The sequence below is a fragment of the Eptesicus fuscus genome, chromosome 7 (assembly GCF_027574615.1).
Source record: "Eptesicus fuscus isolate TK198812 chromosome 7, DD_ASM_mEF_20220401, whole genome shotgun sequence".
NCBI lineage: Eukaryota > Metazoa > Chordata > Mammalia > Chiroptera > Vespertilionidae > Eptesicus > Eptesicus fuscus.
Genome location: NC_072479.1, coordinates 73,227,491 through 73,247,873, shown reverse-complemented (window position 1 = coordinate 73,247,873; position 20,383 = coordinate 73,227,491). Strand labels below are relative to the sequence as shown.

General features: G+C 37.2%; 2 protein-coding genes across 3 annotated transcripts in view; one reads left to right on the top strand and one right to left on the bottom strand.

Annotated features, from left to right (window-relative positions):
* Positions 1-6,609: 6,609 nt before the first annotated feature.
* FGFR1OP2 (FGFR1 oncogene partner 2) lies at positions 6,610-19,497 on the top strand. 2 transcript variants are annotated; one of them, XM_008140503.3, is made up of 6 exons: positions 6,610-6,744; positions 9,338-9,455; positions 10,936-11,078; positions 13,771-13,884; positions 16,396-16,509; positions 17,497-19,497. In XM_008140503.3, the coding sequence occupies exons 1-6, from the start codon at positions 6,610-6,612 to the stop codon at positions 17,632-17,634; spliced, it is 762 nt and encodes a 253-aa protein (XP_008138725.1). In that variant the 3' UTR covers positions 17,635-19,497. The 2 variants fall into 2 exon arrangements, with proteins under 2 accessions (XP_008138725.1, XP_008138726.1); XM_008140504.3 differs by lacking the exon at positions 13,771-13,884.
* The window catches only part of TM7SF3 (transmembrane 7 superfamily member 3), a 41,856-nt gene continuing 28,185 nt past the window's right edge, over positions 6,713-20,383 (bottom strand). Inside the window, exons 12-13 of the mRNA XM_054719199.1 lie at positions 7,570-7,626; positions 6,713-6,775 (exon numbers count right to left, since the gene is read on the bottom strand). Coding sequence (XP_054575174.1) covers positions 7,592-7,626 — 35 coding nt within the window. The 3' untranslated portion in view covers positions 6,713-6,775; positions 7,570-7,591. The remainder of the gene's footprint in view (positions 6,776-7,569; positions 7,627-20,383) is intronic.

The window sequence follows — 20,383 nt, the reverse complement described above, 5'->3', positions numbered from 1 at the left end:
CCCACGGTGACGCAAGGAAGGAAATCTCGCGAGGTTGGAGTGCTGTTGGGAGCGCTAGTGGGACGCGGTTCCCGGTCCAGTGATGGGGCCGAACCCTGCCGATCCCCCGGTTGCCCGCCGCCTACCTCCGCCTCGTTCCGCCACTGCTCGCTGAAGAAGCTGAACAGGCGAAAGGACTCTCTTCCCTTGGGTGCATAGGTCCCGGTTGGCAGAGGCTCTGAGTCCTAATCGCCTGACGGCTGCGAGGGACTGAGACCAGAGTAAGTGGAATAAATCCAGGGACAAGAACCGGCGGAGGAGGGAGCGTTAGCTTCCTTTCCCTGGGCCGCTCTGGTGCTTTGCTCCTCCTGAGCTACCGGTCGCCCGCGGCCCTCCCCCCCGCCGTTAGCCCCTCCTGGGAGCCGAACTTCCTCTCCCCGGCCTCAGTGCTGAGCTCCTCTTTCCGGGACTGAGGTGCGGAAAGTTTAATGAAAAGCTGTGGCCCTGGCCCTCGGCACACACCTTCCGTCCGTTTTCTTGCTGCCTAACCCACCTGGGAGCTCACCGTTGAGGGGAGGGAAAGGGGACCCTTTCTGTTTTCACTTTACCTCTTTGCAGCATAGGACATGGAGGACTCTTTTCTCCTTCTTGAAACTGCCCTCCAAGGATTGCTGCTCTTTTCCTGGTTTTCTTCCTGCCCCCTTCTTCTGCATCCCGTGTTTGATAGTGGTACCTGTATCCAATCCTGCTGGCCAGGCTGGAAACCTTCGTCCTTGATTCTGCATGTCCACTCGCACTGCACTCTATTATTTCTTCTTTCCCCAGAATGGTGCAGTTGCCCTCCCCCAGCTGAGCTTCCCCGCCATCATCCTTCCCAATGAGTTACCGTTCTGAAATACAAGTCTGTTTATGTCGCTCCCTAAACTTTGTCAGTCACCGTTTTTGCTGGCAGAACTATTTCCTAATGGTTAAGCAGTACCATTCAGGACCTTGTACTATCAGTCCCAATCTAGTTTACCTTTTTCGTCTCATCTTGCTTCTCCAGATACCTTACTATCCAACCATACCAGACAGCTGGCTGTTTACCCAAACATACATGTTGTGCACTTTCACAGCTGTGAAATTTAATACACACACACACACACACACACACACACTAGAGGCCCAATGCACGAAATTCGTGCACTCGGTGAGGGGGGGCGTCACTCAGCCCGGCCTGTGCCTTCTAGCAGTCCGGGAGCCCTGGGGAGATGTCCAACTGAGGCTTAGGCCTAAGCCACAGTCAGACATCCTTAGCGCTGCTGCAGAGGTGGGAGAAGCTCCCGCCACTGCTGCTGTGCTCGCCAGCATGAGCCCAGCTTCTGGCTGAGCGGTGCTCTCCCTGTGGGAGTGCACTGACCACCAGGGGGAAGCTCCTGCATTGTGTCTTCTCCCTGGTGGTTAGTGCACGTTGTTCTGCTGGTCATTCCGCCATTCAGTCGATTTGCATATTAGCCTTTTATTATATAGGATTGATTTCAGAGAGGAAGAGAGAGAGAAACATCAATGATGAGAGAGAATCACTGATCGGCTGCCTCCTGCATGCCCCACACTGGGGATCAAGCCCGCAACCCAGGCATGTGCCTTGACTGGAAATCAAACTGAGACCTCCTGGTTCATAGGTCCACACTCAACCACTGAGCCACACCAGCTGGGCAGCTCTGTGCCTTTGTATGTGCTGTATCATCTATCTAGGATGCTTACTCTTCCTTTTTTATTTTTATACCACCTATCAAAACCCAAGTCATAGATCATTGTCACCTCAGACTTTCCCAGGTGCCATTGATAATACCACTGTGCTCCCAAAGCACTTGAAACAATTCTGGAGTATTTATTAGGTTGTATTACTTGCTCATATTTGTGAGCTTGAGTCTAGAATCATGTCTAAGTCATCTTTGTAGCAAACACTAGTCTAATACTTGGTGCCTAGCAGGCATTATTTATGTATACATATATATAAAAACTAGAGGCCCGGTGCAACGAAATTCATGCACTGGGGGGGGGGGGGCGTCCCTAAGCCCAGCCTGCGCCCTTTCACAGTCCAGGAGCCCTCGGGGGATGTCCGACTGATGGCACCCTCCACCACCACTGCGCTTGCCAGCCGTGAGCCCGGCTTCTGGCTGAGCGATGCTCTCCCTGTGGGAGTGCACTGACCACCAGGGGCCAGCTCCTGCATTGAGTGTCTGCCCCTTGGTGGTCAGTGCGCGTCATAGCGACTTGTCGTTCCACCATTCAGTCGATTTGCATATTAGCCTTTTATTACATAGGATAATGTAATAGGAGTCCTTAGTGCTCTTAAAAATCAGAATTTTTAGAGCCAGAAGGAAACTTGCATATTAGCTAAATGGCCACTGGCCTGTTTTGGGGGAGTTATTTTAAATTTTTATTTTTACTGATTTCAGAGGAGAGGGAGAGAAATATAGAAAAATCAATGATGAGAGAGAATCATTGATTGACTGTCTCTTGCATGCCCCACACTGGGGATCAAGCGTGCAACCCAGGCATATCCTCTTAACCTGGAGTCGAACCATGACCTCCTGGTTCATAGGTTGATGCTCAACTATTAAGCCATGCTGGCCAGGCGACTGACCTGTTTGAATATGAGGAACAGTGGACCGCTAACACACAAGTAGTTGTATTTGTTGATTGAGATTATGCATAATGGAAAAAAACTATGCTTTTAAATAATTTTGTATTTTATTATTCTAGTATGTGTCTATATTTGAAAAATAGTGGGCTATATGTGTGAGAAATATTTTAGACTACAGACTGTGTTTGGTGTATGTACATCCATGCAACTCTTCCAATGGCTGCTTGGCCCATTGGTTTAGATTAGGTTATTTCCTTCTCGATTTGTCATATCTTTTTGAATGTATATGTATATGCATCTTATATTTAGCCACAATTCTAAGGTAACATGTGATTTTAAGAAATTATTCTGTTCCTTCCAACTTTAAAAATTCACCTTCATAAAGGTGCTTCATAAACCCTCAGACATGTTCATTTCATCATTTTCAAGAACTGAAAATTTTCTGTGCTTTCAAATACCCTGATGTGTCTGTATAAGGTGATTATTTTTATATGTAATTTACATGCATTTTTTCTTGATTTTTTTTTTTTAGAGTATAAGTTTATGAGAAAGCCATACTACGCCTTTTTATTTTTCTATTCCCTGTCTGTCATCTACGAATTGACATTAGAGGTACCTGCCTGAGCAACCCAATAAAAATTTTTAATTAAACTAGATTGTTGACATTTGAAGGCATATCAGTAGTCACAGTATTTCTGTATGTCCAACTATAGGATACTGAATTTTTTTGGTAAAAGAGAAAGAAGAGTGACTTGAATTTCTTTAAAATTTTGTTAACCAAAATCTAAAGTTAACAGCTGTCAGTTGCTGTCATAGGTGGGTGGTAGTTTCTCTTTTATCAGCAGCAGAATGTTCTGAACCCGCTGCCATGAGTCTGACTGTCAGTGTCTTTGGGTGGTGAAGTAGGCGAGTATATAGCTAACGCAGGGGGGAAACCTGCGTTAGAAAAATGTCACCGGTAATTTGGGCCCTCCTATAGGAGATAATGTAAGTAATAATTAAGCATGATAAAAATAGGTAGATAAATTGGGAATACCCCTTTTTTAATTTTTATTTAACTGGAATATATTTTTAAAACTTGTTAAGAGAGTTTGGAAACAATCTTCCTCCCACTCCACTTACCGACCCAAAAAGAGAGGGGAGAGGGGAAACACAATGTTTTTCAAAAAAGGTGGCAAAGTTAATGCATATTATAAAGCATTCTAAACTTTTCTGTGGTTTCACATACAGGAAATGAACATGCAGATTCTTAGGAACTCCATGTCACTGTTTTTCTGAAATGCTAATAAAATTATGCTTTGAATTACCTGATGTTTAAAATTCATTTCTCTGAATAGCATTATTTTTATAGTTACAAAGCAAACTTTAAATATATTTTATTTAGATAGTAGTATTTTTTAGCAGTCTAGAGAATATTTTTTAAAGTTAATGTTAATTGTAATTGAGAAAGCCTATCAGTATACATCCATTGGTCTTGTAATTAACTATAATGTCTAATAAAAATGGATACTAGGCTTTTACTAGTTATAAGAAAAAATATTTGAAGTTTTGTTATTTCATTCTTCATTTACACTCCCATTTACTTTCTAGTGCTGGCTTGAAATGCAATTTTTATAATATTTTGGAAGACCTGTTGGTGAAATAGAGTCAGAGAATTTGCTCTGTTTTTCCAGCCAGGAAGACTGAGATAGCTTTTATTTAGCTAAAAGCAAATAGGGTCCTGGGAGCCACCTTGGCTCCTGAGTAGAGCACTAGCCTGGGGATTGGAAATTCTATTTCTGGTACTAGCTTTACTCCTTCCTTGCTGCATGGTGCTGTCATTCATTTCCTTTCATTTGGAATCCCTGAGTCTACATATTTCCTCATTGATAAATGGGAATAACACTTGTCCTGTTGACCAAAAGACATTATTAGGTAGTAGTCCTCAGGTTCAGAAAGCTACTAACAGTTTGAATTAATTTAAATGATTATTTAGCAGTTTTATTTTATTCTATAGTGCTTTTGAGGTCCATTTGGATTGACTTAGGTTAGAGAGAAGGCTAAGACTAGGTAAACCAAAATGAAATATCACCTCACGCTTGTCGGAATGACAATCGTCAATAAATAAACAAATAATAAGGATTTGAAGAAAAGGAAACCCTCATACACTGTTGCTGGGATTGTAAACTAATACAGCCTCTAGGAAAAACTGGAGGTTCTTCAAAAAATTAAAAGTAGAGCTGCTATACAATCCAGCAATTACACCTCTGGGGGATTTATCCAAAAACAAAACAAAACACTGACTAGAAAGATATATTCATTGTATGTTCATTGCAGCATTATTAGTAAGAGCCAAAATATGGAAGCAACCTAGATGTCTAACGATAGATTAATGGATATAATATATCTCATGGTCTGTGTGTGTGTGTGTGTGTGTGTGTGTGTGTGTGTGTGTATCTATATATATATAAAAGGCTAAGTGACCATCCAACCAGTAGCTATGATGTGCAATGACCACCAGGGGACAGACTCTTAACACAGGAGCTGCCGAGCTGCAGTGACTTGGCAGTGGCAGTTCTCGGGTATGCACCCCAGAACCAGAGAGGAGGGAGCCCGATTCCCGGGTACATCACCCGAGAACCACCCTCTCACAATCTGGGACCCCTCAGGGGATGTCAGAGAGCCGGTTTTGGCCCGATCCCCCCAGGCCAGGCCAAGGGACCCCCACCTGCCGAGGGACCCCGCTCACTCCGCAGACGCCCTTCGAGCCACAGTGCCCCAGGTGCGGCCAGTGGGGAGGCACTGCGGGAGGTTGGCTCCAGGGCATGTCCAGCCCTTCTCACCCAGTCCCGCCCCACCGGCCACCTTCTAATTAATTTCCTTTCAATGTGCACAAATCTCTGCAACGGGTCCTAGTATATATATTAGTATAACTAAAGGCCTGGTGCATAAAATTCATGCACTCAAGGGGGTCTCTCAGCCTGGCCTGCACCCTCTCGTAGTCTGGGAGCCCTTGGGGGATGTCTGACTGACGGCTTAGGCCTGCTAAGCCGTCAGTCAGACATCCTTAGTGCTGCTGTGAGAGGTTCCCGCCACCACCGCTGCGCTTGCCAGCCGTGAGCCTGGCTTCTGGCTGAGTGGTGCTCCCCCTGTGGGAGCGCACTGACCACCAGGGGGCAGCTCCTGCATTGAGCATCTGCCCCCTGGGGGTCAGTGCACGTCATAGCAACCAGTTGTTCGGCCATTCAGTCGATGTGCATATTAGCCTTTTATTATATAGGATGATGTATTAGCAATAAAAATAATGAAATCTTGCCATTTGAGACAACATGGATGGACCTAGAGAGTATTATGCTAAGTGAAACAAGTCAGTCAGAGGAAGTTTCACATTATAAAACAAACAAACTTTTTTTTTATTGCCACTTACTTAGGAAAGTGAAAGAGTTAGGACTATAATACAACTTCATATAAGAAGCAGAATTTCTCCAGAAGAAGGTTGACACTTTGATGTAGCATGACACATAGAGGCCACTTTGGCTGGTCAGTAGTGTGTGTGAACATTATCTCAGGTCATCTGACCAAGCAAAACCTAGGAAGGATCTTATAGTCAGATTGACCACAGAATACAGATAATAAAATGACATCTTTCACAAATGACAAGATAGGGAATGGCCTCATAAAAGAACACTATATCTGTACGATATAAAATGTATCCATTGTATGTTTACTTTTTTCCCCATCATAAATTCATGGTATTTTACATGCATTTTTATTATGTCTGCAAGTTGTTTGTATATATTCTAATTTCTTCAAATATTATAAATTCACTTTCAGTCTTGTGCCATCCTAAGAAAGCAAAGCTACAGGTGTTCTTAAATGTTTTTCTCTGCCCATACAGTGAACAAACCTGTAACAAATGTTGCTGCAGAAGCAGATGTGTGAACATGAAACTAAAATAGGATGATATGCCACCTTTGTTTTGAGTCTTGATTTTAATTTTTATTATAGGTATTCTTTTAGAAATGAGTTGCACAATTGAGAAGGCACTTGCTGATGCCAGAGCTCTTGTTGAGAGGCTGAGAGATCATGATGATGCAGCAGAATCTCTGATTGAGCAGACCACGGCTCTCAACAAGCGAGTAGAAGCAATGAAGCAGGTTTGGGTTTTTTCTTTTTTGTTGATTTCATCTTTAAAATAAAAGCAGTCATTGACATTTATGTATTGTTTGAATCACTAACTTCTGCTTAATTAGTATTTATTATCTTTTAATGTTCTTTTTAAAATTTAAAGGTAGCTTGACTTGTATGTTTCAATTTTACTTAATAAATTTTTGTTTTGTTCAGGTGAAATATGTATTATATATATTCTAAAATCTGTAGACTTGATCACAATTTTTCTGACAGACACACATTTGAGTTTATAAAATAGATGAATTTATTCAGTCCAGATACATTTGGCAAAGACCAGATAATGTCATTTACCAGTATAGACACATTTTGCTGTCATAGTTTTTTAATGTGGAAGTGTTTGTTTTTCTTTATAAAACTAGCTAAATGATGTTATTTAACAATATTCTTTAAATAATGCAGAGTAATATCTAGTTTATACCTTTTGCAGTTATTGCATTTATATTTGCTATCTCATTTTTCATTAATTCTGCCAGTTAAAGAAGAAATGAAAAGGGCTTCACTTCTTGTTATCCTTAGTATTGTGTGTAAGGACTTTCCAATGGCCATGGAGTTTAGCTACCATTTAAAGCCCTCTTCTGATAAAAATTTTTAACTCTAAGAGAATTATAAAAGTTCTGATATTATGAAGTCAGTAGGGGGAAATGTATATTCATAGCGTACTCTCATGAAATTCATTCATTTTTTTAAAAGGAAGCAATCCTGGGATCAGCTTTTATCAAAACTACTGAAAATATTGGAACAAGTTTACTTAGTTTGTTTTGCATCTCTGTTGCCCTAAAAAGATTACATACCTCCTTAACTGTGTAGCTTGTCTTAGGCATTCCAGTGAACATATATCTGATATTGAGCTGTGAAAAGAATATGACAGCTAAATTTAGAACTAGGAATGTTATGATGACTTTTGTTACTAAGTGGCTCATAAAAATGCCTTGAAAATAAAATTAGATTCCTAGTTATTAAAAAAAGATAATAATTTTGCACATATTATTGAGATATAACTTGCATACCATAAAGTGTATCTTTTTGAAGGGTACAGTTTATTGGATTTTAGAATATTCACAGGTTGTGTAACCATAATCACTAATTCCAGAATATTCTCATCACCCCAAATCCCCATTCTCCCTTCCCCAAGCTATCACTGATTTTTCTATCTCAATGGATTTGCCTATTTTAGGCATTTCATATGAACAGAATCTTGCAGTGTGGGGCTTTTTGTGACTGATTTAACAATGTTTTCAAGGTTCATCCATATTGTAGCAGGTATCAGTGCTTCATTCCTTTTTATTACCAAACTAGAGGCCCGGTGCATGAAATTCGTGCAGTCTGGGGGTCCCTCAGCCCAGCCTGCGCCCTCTCGCAGTCCAGGAGCCCTCAGGGGATGTCCGACTGACAGCTTAGTTGGACATCCTTAGCGCTGCCACAGAGGCGGGAGAGGCTCCCACCACCACCACTGCACTTGCCAGCCGTGAGCCCGGCTTCCGGCTGAGTGGCGCTCCCCCTGTGGGAGCACACTGACCTCCACGGGGCAGCTCCTGCGTTGAGCGTCTGCCCCCTAGTGGTCAGTGTGCGTCACAGCGACCAGTCATTCTGCCGTTCGGTTGATTTGCATATTAGCCTTTCATTATCATACTACAGGTTGTGCATGGGGGGGTGTCCCTCAGCCCAGCCTGCACCCTCTCCAATCTGGGACCCCTCGGGGGATGTGCGACTTATAGGATCGGGCCTAAACCGGCAGTCGCACATCCCTCTCACAATCCGGGACCGCTGGCTCCTAACCACTTGCCTGCCTGCCTGTCTGCCTGCCAGATTGCCCCTAACTGCTTCTGCCTGCCAGCTTGATTGCCCCCTAACCGCTCCCCTGCCAGCCTGATTGACACCTAACTGCTCCCCTGCCAGCCTGATCGCCCACAACTGCCCTTCCCTGCTGGCCTGGTTTCCCCCAACTGCCCTCCCCTGTAGGCCTGGTCCCCCCAACTGCCCTCCCCTGAAGGCCTGGTTCCCCGCAACTGCCCTTCCTTGCAGGCCTGGTCCCTCCCAACTGCCCTTCCCTGCTGGCCTGATCGCCTACAACTGCCCTCCCCTGCTGTCCATCTTGTGTCCACATGGGGGCAGCCATCTTGTGTGTTGGAGTGATGGTCAATTTGCATATTACCTCTTTATTATATATGATAATTGACATAAAACATTGTATACGTTTAAAGTATACAGTGTGATGATTTGATACACATATATTGTGAAGTGATTGCCATAATAAGATTAGTTAGCATTTCCCTCACCTGACATAATTACCTTTTTCATGTGTCGGTGAGAACATTTAAGATGTACCCTATTAGCAACTTTCAAATACACAATACAGTATTGTTAACTATAGTCACCATGCTGTGCATTACATCCACAGAACTTACCTCATTTGCCAATTTTTTAATTGGGTTTTCTTACCATTCATTTAGTTGTGAGAGTTCTTTATATATTGTGGATACTAGACCCTTAGATATATGACTCAGATATACATTTTCAAATATTTTCTTCCCACATATTCTTTTTTAATATTTTCATTAGTATCAGGAAGAAATTCAAGAACTTAATGAAGTTGCAAGACATCGGCCACGGTCTACATTAGTTATGGGAATCCAGCAAGAAAACAGACAAATCAGAGAATTGCAACAAGAAAACAAAGGCAAGATATATTATTACTACATATAGCAAATCAAAAGAGAACTTTACTCCTGGTTGGCATGACTCAATGGTTGAGCATCGACCTATGAACCAGGAAGTCACGGTTCAATTCCTAGTCAGGGCACATGCCCAGATGGATTGCAGGCTCCCTCCCCAGTGTGGGTCATGCAGGGGGTAGCCTATCAATGATTCTCTCTCATCATTGATATTTCTGTCTCTCTCTCCTCCTTCCTTCTTCTCTGAAATCAATAAAAATATTTTTTTTTTAAAGAGAGAACTTTACAATTGTACTGTCAACTTGGGATCAATTAATATTGTCAAACATGGGGAAATAATCAACTAAATTTACTTTTTGATGTTAATCTAATCTCAACTTCATAGGTCTAAATCATATTTTTTGCCCTTTTTACTGTTCTACATTTGAATATCTGCCTTGCTTGGAGTCATCTTAGATTCTGACTATAATTATTCAGTTTGTGCCATTGTTGTTACCTATGAAATAACTCAATTTTATTCTCTGCAATCCCACCACTTTGTTTCCCAGCTTAGGTGTTCATATTCTCTTCCTGAACTATCCTAATTGGTCTCCCTGATTCCATCCCGTGCAATCCATCTTCAACTCTGGCATCAGATTGATTTTTTTAAAAATTATCTGATATTATTTTGCTTAAGAACCCTCCTTGTACAACATCAGGTCTTCAAATAATGTCAGTTTGTTCATAATTTCATTATAATGTTGATGAGATGATGTAGGAAGTTAATTCTTTTTTATGTCATTTAGACTTTGGTAAAATTGATTTTGTTATATGTCATTTTGCTTAAAGTCACAGAACCTATCAGTTTCTTTGTTTACTTATTTCCTTATCCAATGGCCTTCAAAGTCAACTCCAAGCCTTCTTTTCTTTCTTCTTCTTTCCATACCTCTCTTCTCCATGAAACCTTCGCTTTTGCCATCCCAAACTAGTTCCTAAATGTACTGTTCACTTTCATGCCTCCCTACTTAGAATGTTTTTTATTTTTCAGCTCAAGGAATGCAGGTTCACCTCAATACCGCACTTCTGTGAAGCTTTCACCAATTTCTCCTCACAGACTTCTCATAAATATTTGAGTAGAGCGCCTCTCTGCACTTACAACATTGTATTACAATTATTTACGTATTTGTTTTCTCGACTACACTCAGCTCCATGGCCTTTTGGTATTCCTAATATAGAGCATCATCTGATACCTAATTGCTATTCAGTGAGTGGGTATTGAAATGATGCTCAAAAAACGAGTTTTAAATGGTAATTTAAAAACTAATAAAGGACTCCATTTGGTATCTTTTATTTCTATACTACCTATATAGCTAGATTTTTATTCATCAGGTTTTCTTTTTAAAATACCCTCTTTATAAGTTGCTTTTTTAATAAAGTAATATGGAAAAGAATATTTTATACATCTTTAACTCAAGTTTCAATAAAATATACTGTTATTCTTGATAGAATTACGTACATCCTTGGAAGAACATCAATCTGCCTTGGAACTTATAATGAGCAAGTATCGTGAACAAATGTTTAGATTGCTAATGGCTAGCAAAAAAGATGACCCGGGTATAATAATGAAGTTAAAAGAGCAGCACTCAAAGGTAATCCATTCTATAAATATAATTAGAAATGGAATAGGAGGAAAATTGGTTAACTTATTTTTTTCATTTCTTGTTATAGATCATTTTATTTAATTTACTCTTCTACCATTGTTCCTAATAGCTTTAATATATATTAAAAAGTAAACTTTATTTGGGAAATAAAGGTAAGTATCCAATTTAAATTTATTTTTATAAGGTTATCTGCTTTTAAGAAATATTTCTTTAAATAGATTTCTGTATTGACATCTGTTGCAAAAACAAAAATTGGAATTGAACACAGATAAAGATAGATTTGTTTTTCTTAAAACTATTTTCTGAATAAGTCTGATTCATCCAAACTATCATCTTGATTATAATGGAAAGAACATGGGGTCAGGGAGAGGAAAAGAACCAACATATTAAAAATTTGCTCTCCTCTCCCCAAATCACATATCAGGAACATAATTTTTAGAGATAGCTGAACTGGTTTAAATTTAGTGTTTTTCCTTCTGTTCATTTGTCATTCCTGTGTCTGTTCCTTTTGTGTATGTCCCTTGTGTTTGCTAACAACTGCTATGAAGAAGACAAGTAGAATAATCTTTACCATTTACCTTTTATTTTAAACTGAATTTAACTGCTGATATGGAATAAAAATATTAGGATAGATTGTAATTATGAGGCCATTTTCTATAATGGTTAATGGTGAGCTAACTATTAGTAGTTATAACTAATATTTAAAAAATATTGATTGTTATAAGACATTTTTATCTTTCTCAACTATTGAAACACATTTTAGATTCTTTGAAATGTTTCTTCCATCTTGGGGCTTGTAGATATTTTTAAATTATTGATTCTATTAAAATTAAATACCTAGTAAGTAGATCTTTGTGTGACAACTTTGCATATTTGAGGAAGTTAGTAGTCTTGTGTCAATTAGTAAAGTAGTAATATGAGTTGAATGTTAGTTAATTATGCTGTATTCATCTCCTAACCCAGTGGTCGGCAAACTCATTAGTCAACAGAGCCAAATATCAACAGTACAGCGATTGAAATTTCTTTTGAGAGCCAAATTTTTTAAACTTAAACTTCTTCTAACGCCACTTCTTCAAAATAGACTTGTCCAGGCCGTGGTATTTTGTGGAAGAGCCACACTCAAGGGGCCAAAGAGCCGCATGTGGCTCGCAAGCCGCAGTTTGCCGACCACGGTCCTAACCAATAGGAAAATGTTGGATATTTAAGTAGCAATCTTTTGAGTGTAAAATGTATCTATTGTTAATGAGATTATTATAAAAGTATTTATATTTAAATGTATAACTTAAGAGGTTTTTTTAAAGGTACAAAGATGAATTGACTTAAAATTATTGGTTAAAAAAATGTAATCTTGAGAAATTTCAGAAGTCCTTCTGTTTATTAATCTAAGAAATAGCCCTGGCTGGTTTGCACACTGGATAGAGCCTCAGCCTGCGGACTGAAGGGTCCCGGGTCTGATTCCTGTCAAGGGCACATGCCCAGGTTGCAGGCTCGATCCCCAGTCGGGGGTGTGCAGGAGGCAGCTGACCAATAATTGTCTCTCATCATTGATGTTTCTATCCCCTTCTCCCTTCCTCTCTGAAATCAATAAAAATACATTGTTAAAAAATTAAAATAAGAAATAAATTTTTTAAGATCTAAAGAGAATACTTTGACCAAAAAAAGTGCTTAGAGTAATATACTCCAGCTTGCTTTTCCCATCTGGTAGTAGCTATGACAGAAGTGAATGTTTTCTGAAACACATGAGATTTTACCATTCACCAGAGAGCTGTTTTATTAGCGAAGTGAAATATTTCTTAAGATAGTTGTAAACCATCTTTTTTTATTATATAAATTAAGTTTGTCATTATATGTGCTGATCCTTACCTTCCATAAAATGACTATTCAGTTACTTGTTATTAATTCTAACTAATACCTATTAATGTTTGTGATTTTGATTTTCCCCAAAAAGGAGACACTTTGACTCAATTAAACAAACATCTATTAACACTTGCCCTGGCTTAGTTATTATTAATAATAGGATGAATGAATGAATAAGTTCCATTATTCTATCATAGGAGCTTACAGTATAATGGGAGATACAGATATAAACATAACTATCTGATATAAGGTCAGATGTGATGAATCCTAAAATAGAGATATGAATTATTACGAGAATACTAGAGGAAGCAAGATTAGTTCTCATGAGCATCTGGGAAGGAGTAAGGAAAGGAAGAAATACAACTAAATTCAGTTTTGAATTAATGGGGGTTGAGCGTCAACAAGCAGAGGTGGGTGAGCAGAGAAACTGGTGTGATTAAGGTGCAGAAATAGGAGATTCTAGGACATGTTTAGGTACTAGTGCTCTGACATACTTAAACACAAAAATAATTTTATAACACATTTAGGACTAACAGAGTCACACATAACAGCATTTTGAAGTAAGAGACCCTTTGGGGACTACTGTAATATAGAATTTTGCCCTTAACCTAAAAGTTTTTGAGCACACATTTAAAAATCAAAATGAGAACTCATTTTCATCCAAATATTTATTTTATTCATTATTTTTGAACAGATGCCTTTTTGGAAATCTTAAAAAAGCAAACATTTCAAACAGTTGGCTAACACGCATGAACTAACACTCATTCAGTTTTTAAATTACGGATAATATCCGTATTAACATTATAATGACTCTGTACTACAGATTGACATGGTACATCGTAACAGCTCCGAAGGATTCTTCCTTGATGCATCTCGACACATCCTTGAAGCACCTCAACACGGACTGGAGAGGAGGCACTTGGAAGCAAATCAGAATGTACACTATATAAAACAGTCAATTTTGGGGGTGCGGATGGAAGGGGGGCTCCATTTAAAGAGTTTCTTTACATTGAATTTTTCTACCAGATTAAATCAGCACATAAATGAAATTAAGTTTTAAAATGCTGTGCTAGCCATGCAAAAATATTCAGTGTAGAAACTTTAAATCTGTCATTGATTCTCTGTGTATTGTATCATACACATACTGTTAGATAAGGGCAGGCCTTAAAGGTTGTTCAGGCCAGCTTTTCATTTTGTTGATCTTATTCACTGCCGCTGCAAATTTTAGTAAACTTTAAACAATTATTCTCTTTCTGGACATCAAAGATATGTTCTTGGCAGTCATTTTAATCTGATTTCACAAAAAATTGTTTAAATTATTAAATGAACTGTTTTAACTTAGATTTTTGACAGTTTGTTGTCCTTTAGTTTGAGTTTATAATAAAATTAAAATGTCTTTGTTTAGGTGTTATTTATTAAGTGTAGTATAGTATCTTCTCCATTGTGCTTTAACTGTTTTTTGTTTGTTTGTTTTTTACCTTACTTGTAGCTGGTCTTTATTGAGCCAAGTTGAAATAAACCTAAGCAAAAAGTTACAAGTGAAAGGCATGTCAAGACAGTTCAAGAATTATTTTGCTGACACTTCTTGCCTTCAGTTTTGAAAGCACAGGTCTGGCCTCTTGTGCCCAATAAAAGATCTGTGATAGTTCTCCAAAGATTTTATTGTAATAAGTGAATCATCCATGAACTTGGCCTATAAAAATACTGCTCTGATTGAAGAATTGGGGTGTGGTTTTTTTCGTGATTATTTTATTAGAATAGACTGTCCTGAAGAAAAAAAAATGGTGGTATCTTGTTTTCTTCCAGTTTAAAGGCAAGGAATTATTTGCTTCTGTGTAGCCATTTAACCTAGGTCAGTCCCATAGGATATCAAATCATAAACTGAGATAGCTGTTTGTATTCAAAATTTTTACTCATTACCCTTATTCAATTTGTCCCTGCAGTTATCTGTATTTAACTTACTTTTAAATATTACATGCTTCCTTTATATTGGGAGGGATTTTAATCATTTTTAAGAATATGACAGATGTTTGTCTTGATATCATTCTTGCTACCATAATCCAATTTGGGGACATCCAATAGAACTTTCTGAAATGATGGAAATGTTCTTTATCTGCACTGTTCAATAGGGAAGCTACTAGCCACATGTGGCTTTTGACTACTTAAAGTGTCACTACTGCAACTGAGGAACTGAGTTGCTAATTTCTTTAAATGTATTTGATTTTAATTCATGTAAATTTAAATAGCACCATATTGGACAGTGTCATCTATATTTTGCCTTTTCTGTGTACTAGAACTGTATAGATTTCCCCATTAATATAAGGACCTACATTTTTATTGGTTAAGAAAGTATTAAATGTGTTTGCTAAAGATATTCCTATTTGTTCTTCATCTTATTTCCTCCATAGTTTACTAGTTTTGCGGGGGGGTGGGAGGGGGCGGTCCTACTCAAATCCTTTCTACAGTTAGAGAATATACAACTACTTAAGAGACTTAATGTTTATTTGGGGAGCTATTAACTTTTATATTTAACTTTTGGCCTTAATATAGTAAAAGAACCCTCAATTGCCAGTGAACAATGGTTTGTAGAAGAAGGTTTTCATTTAAAAAATGATTATTCTTCAATTTATGTTGATTTTAAATGTTTTGTCTGTATCTTTCACTTGACTGTAAGCTCCTTGACATCAGGGAACATGTCTTAACAATTCATATTTCTGTTGCCTAGTACAGGTGTGCAAAAAAAGAAAAATGAATGTGATTGGAAGAAATTTGTATTACTTGTTATACCAAAAAAGTGGATGTCTATTTTATACTCAAATTATATATTTTGAACAGTTTGCAAAGAAGCCATTTAATATTTTAATACTTAAAAGCAGAACTATGTTTATTTTACTACTCAGTATGTATTATCTATTATGTACTGAACACTAATAGGCAAATATAAATAAGATACAGTTTCTGCTGTCAAAGAGGATTATAATCTAGAAAGTTTCTAGATTGGATTGAGATTGATTTTTAGGTATGGGTAGTACAGAAAAGATTTACACAGCATGAAAACTTCAGGGAAAAGAGATGGAATATGTCAGAAAGTTTTATCTTTCCCATTACTTTGACCAGTAATATAGGTAGGTGCTAAAAAGAAAAGTTGCTGATCATTTGTAGTGGTGAAAGGAATGTGAAATATGAGTTCTCTTCTTATGAGTGGGTTTACTTAAATTATGCTGCTTAGTTTTAATTCTAGTCCTAAAATCTGATTTCAAAAGCACAATCATGGTCTGTCAGCTTTCTTGTAAATATCTGTTTGTTATATTAATTACATTCATGTTAAATGGCAGTATGTGAATATTACATTCATATTAAATGGCAGTACAGATTTTATGAAAAGGAGAGGATCCAAAAATAACAATAAGATAGTATTTCACTAATTTGCAACTCCCATCTTTTTCAGGAATTACAAGCACATATTGACCAGATAACTGAAATGGCAGCAGTAATGAAGAAAGCCATTGAAATTGATGAGCAACAGGGTTGTAAGGAACAGGAAAGAATATTTCAGCTTGAAGTAAGTTTTAAGTTGTAAAAGTAGGTAAAACTGCTCAAAGATCTTTGCCAGAAAATATATCCCATAAAATATTATCCTTTATTTTGTGTAGTGAAAGCATAAACCATTGTTGAATAATCCGAAATCAGTAGAATAGACTTTTGTACTTTAAAAGCTTCATTTTAAAATTATGGTGGAGAAATTGGTTAAACAGGGCCAAAATTATTTCTCTAAGCATACAAGATTCAAACTTTTCCAGTAAAGGGCCAAATAGTAAATTTTTTAGGTTTTACAAACCAGACAGTCTGTTGCAACTACTCAACTCTGCTATTGTAATGCAAAATTTACAGTAAAATTTAATTTACAATAACAGGCCCCAAGCCAGGCTGTAGTTTGCTGATGCCTGCCTTTTACCATTGAACTTAGAAAGTAAAACCAAAGACAGAGTGATAGGGAATAAATTATGAAAATTATTTTTAAATGTGTGCACATTTCTTATAGTAACTACAAAAAAAAAAGGCAAAGTTGTTCACCAGTGCTAGATTTGGTCACTTTCCTTTTTGAAAAACATCATGATTTACTCAACCATCCCTGTTGTCAAATTCCTGTAAGGTAAGAAACCAGATGGCTTGTCTTGTATCCCATGCTATCATGGAAGGTAATAAATGTAGTAAAGTATTAAGAGGTTCTATTCCCAGGGTATTACAAACTTTCTAAGTGTATATAAATATAAATCTAGATGTTAAAATAAGGCAACTTCTGAGGTTCTGTCTACAGTTATAGCTGAATAAAGAAGAAGACTTTGCAGAGGTAGAAGCCATTGAACACATGATTCCCTACCTTTTTAAAAAGTGTTCTCTGGATTCAGATTGTCAACTTCAACTGCATATATATCATTTAGTGCATTTCTGTCCATTACAGAACTTGCTTCTTATTTGTTATATGTTTGTGCTCTTGTAGCTAGCTAACTTGGTGGCTGCATCTTTGTCTTTATTTGTTTTCTTATAGCAAGAAAACAAAGGCTTGAGAGAGATCCTTCAAATAACCCGAGAGTCGTTTCTGAACCTTAGAAAAGAGGATGTATCAGAAAATACTTCTTTGTCAGCATTAGTGACCAATAGCGACCTGAGTCTGAGGAAGAACTGAAGAGTCTGAGTTTCTTACAAGGCTCCACATGATCCTTGGGACTGGTCTACTGACGTTAATGAATTAACAGGAAAATCAATCTCACGCTACTCTTTTTTTCCCCTTTAATATGTACAGTGCACTGTAAATGACATTTTTAAGGGGTAGCAACAAAATTGCATAGTTCATGGTTATAGACTTTATTCCAAAATACAATTGAAAAGTAGAAACTTAAGAGTTTGTTAATTGCTGAACAAATTGAAGATTTTTACAGTGACTGCTGAACATATCAAGAGCTTCCAGTAGTGCTGTTGGCTTTCCGGATGATACTTGGAAAAACAGGAATATTCCCAGTAAATGTGTGGGAATTCATGAAGTTATCCCAATTTTAATATACACATTTTGCCACAGTTTGGTGAATGGAAGATCATCATACTAAGTTTTATCCTCCCTGTTTGGTGTCAAAGTTAACAATAGCTTATGTACCATGAGACTACCTTCCCATTAATTTAAATTCTTGTCCAAAAAAAAAAAAAATCAGTTTAAAAGGCTGTAGGAATGTCTTATATACACCATAAACAAAAGAGGTAATTTAATTTTAGCTAACTTACCATAATATTCAGCAAACAATTGTCCATAATTGCTAAGCATATGAGATAGCATTTCAGGAATGAAAGAGAAGAAATACTACTTTCTAAGAAAGAAGATCTTTTAAGAGACATATTTAGTAGGTTAAACTACTAGGAAAGAATAAGTTTTGGTTTTAAATCATTAATGAGATTTTTCTCTTATGTGATTGATATTTAAGGATACTATGTAGCTCATTTAGCTACAAGTTGAAATGTTTGATAAAGCAAGCTAGGTATGGTTATTTCAAAGTAAGTTGGGACATCCTCTGCCTCATTGATTCCTTTTTTAAAAGTAACTGTTAAGAGAGATAGAAAAAGTAAATTAAAATTAAAAAAATAATTTCTGGATCTGTTCTTAAAGCACCCATGTGGTCCTCATAACCTATGAAATTTTTCTTATAACTTTCCAATGAAAGAGGGACAAAAAAATCGATGGAGTTAGGAGTATTTATTTTATTTTTTTAATAAAATATATATCCAGTATGTAAATTTTTAAAAGCCACCAAAAATAGAAATGTGCATTATCAATTGAAATGTAATTTTTTTCTTATTTTTGGTGATTACAGAATAAAAGGATCAAAGAAGTGTCAGATATAAATATATTATGCTCATTTATATTAAATACATATTAAAATTAGCAAAATAGGCAATTTACTTTTGAGTATAAATTTGTTAAATATTTACATGGTAATTTTTATGTATAATTTCATATATTGGTAAAATTAAAACTACTTTTCAGAATTTTTCTATCTTAAGTTTGGGGTAAGTGGGGTTGATGGGGCTGGTTGAATAGAAAAGGGCTATTGACCCAAACATTAAATTGATTTTTGTTCTCATTCAGAGGCCTTAATGTTTTATATATAAATGACAGTTTTTATTTTTTAACTTTTCTATTCGTTTTTGGGAAAGTATTCCTTAATTTGATGGCACATTCATTCATATAGTTTTTATCCCAAGTTAGAATTAAAGAAAATAAACTACACAGTTCAGATTGTCAGAGGCAGTTTAGTGAGGCAGCTCTATTATAAAACATTACTTGATAATTATTTTTGTAAACCAATAAGTTGAATTAATTTATTCTTAGTCTTCTTACTTGGATATAATTCTAAGACCTTGCTGTTTAAAGACATTTACTTTGTTATATAGAAACAGTTTTCCACCCCATACTTTTTTGTTAAGCAGAAGCTTACATTTATTCTGAAGGTATGTAGTGCATAGGAGCCTATTTTATCAATAAAGATGAGTGATGAAAATTCGTGTGCTCTCCAAGTTAATTTGAAAATAATGCTTACATTTATTTTTAGGGCTTTTTATCTCTTCTTGGGGTTTCAATGATATTTAATAACAGGTATCAAATACATCATCAAGGAGTGAACTTTATACTAAAACATTCTATACAAATGCTGCTGTGGATATAAGTATGGATATTGAATTTTGTTTTTTAGTATTATGTTCTTTGAAATGAATAACAACCTAGGACCTCAGAGAATTAACTTGGAAAAAAAAACATGTTTTCACTGCATAAAATTATAACCCCCCCCCAAAAAAAAAAAGAGATCATTGCAATATTAATATTAGAAGCCTCCTACCAGTTCACCAGAGAAAAATGGGAAGTACCGTAATCAATGATTTTGGAAAGGGAGTTAGGCATCCCAAATTTTGGTCTGGACACTACTTTATAACTGACTTCATATAATTGGCTCCTTCGTCAAGGATTTCCTAATTATTCTCACCACAAAATCAAAATAATTATGAGACAATAAAATAAAGGGTTCAGATAACATGATTCTGAAGTTCATTCCTGCCCAGCCAGTGTGACTCAGTGGTTGAGCCTCGACCTATGAACCAAGAGATCACTGTTTGCAATGAGCTTGTACATATATGCATAACCCGTGGTGAGGGCCTGGAGGTGGGGGCGGAGAATGGGAGTGGGCTGGAAGAGGTTAATGTGAGGGAAAGGAGGACCTATGTAATACTTTCAACAATAGAGGTTTTTCTAAAAATAAATAAAATAAAAACACCAAGAGATCATGGTTGGATTCCTGGTCAGGGCACATGCCTGGATTGCCGGCTTGATCCCCAGTAGGGGGCGTGCAGGAGACAGCTGATCAATGATTCTTTCTCATCGATGTTTCTTCTCC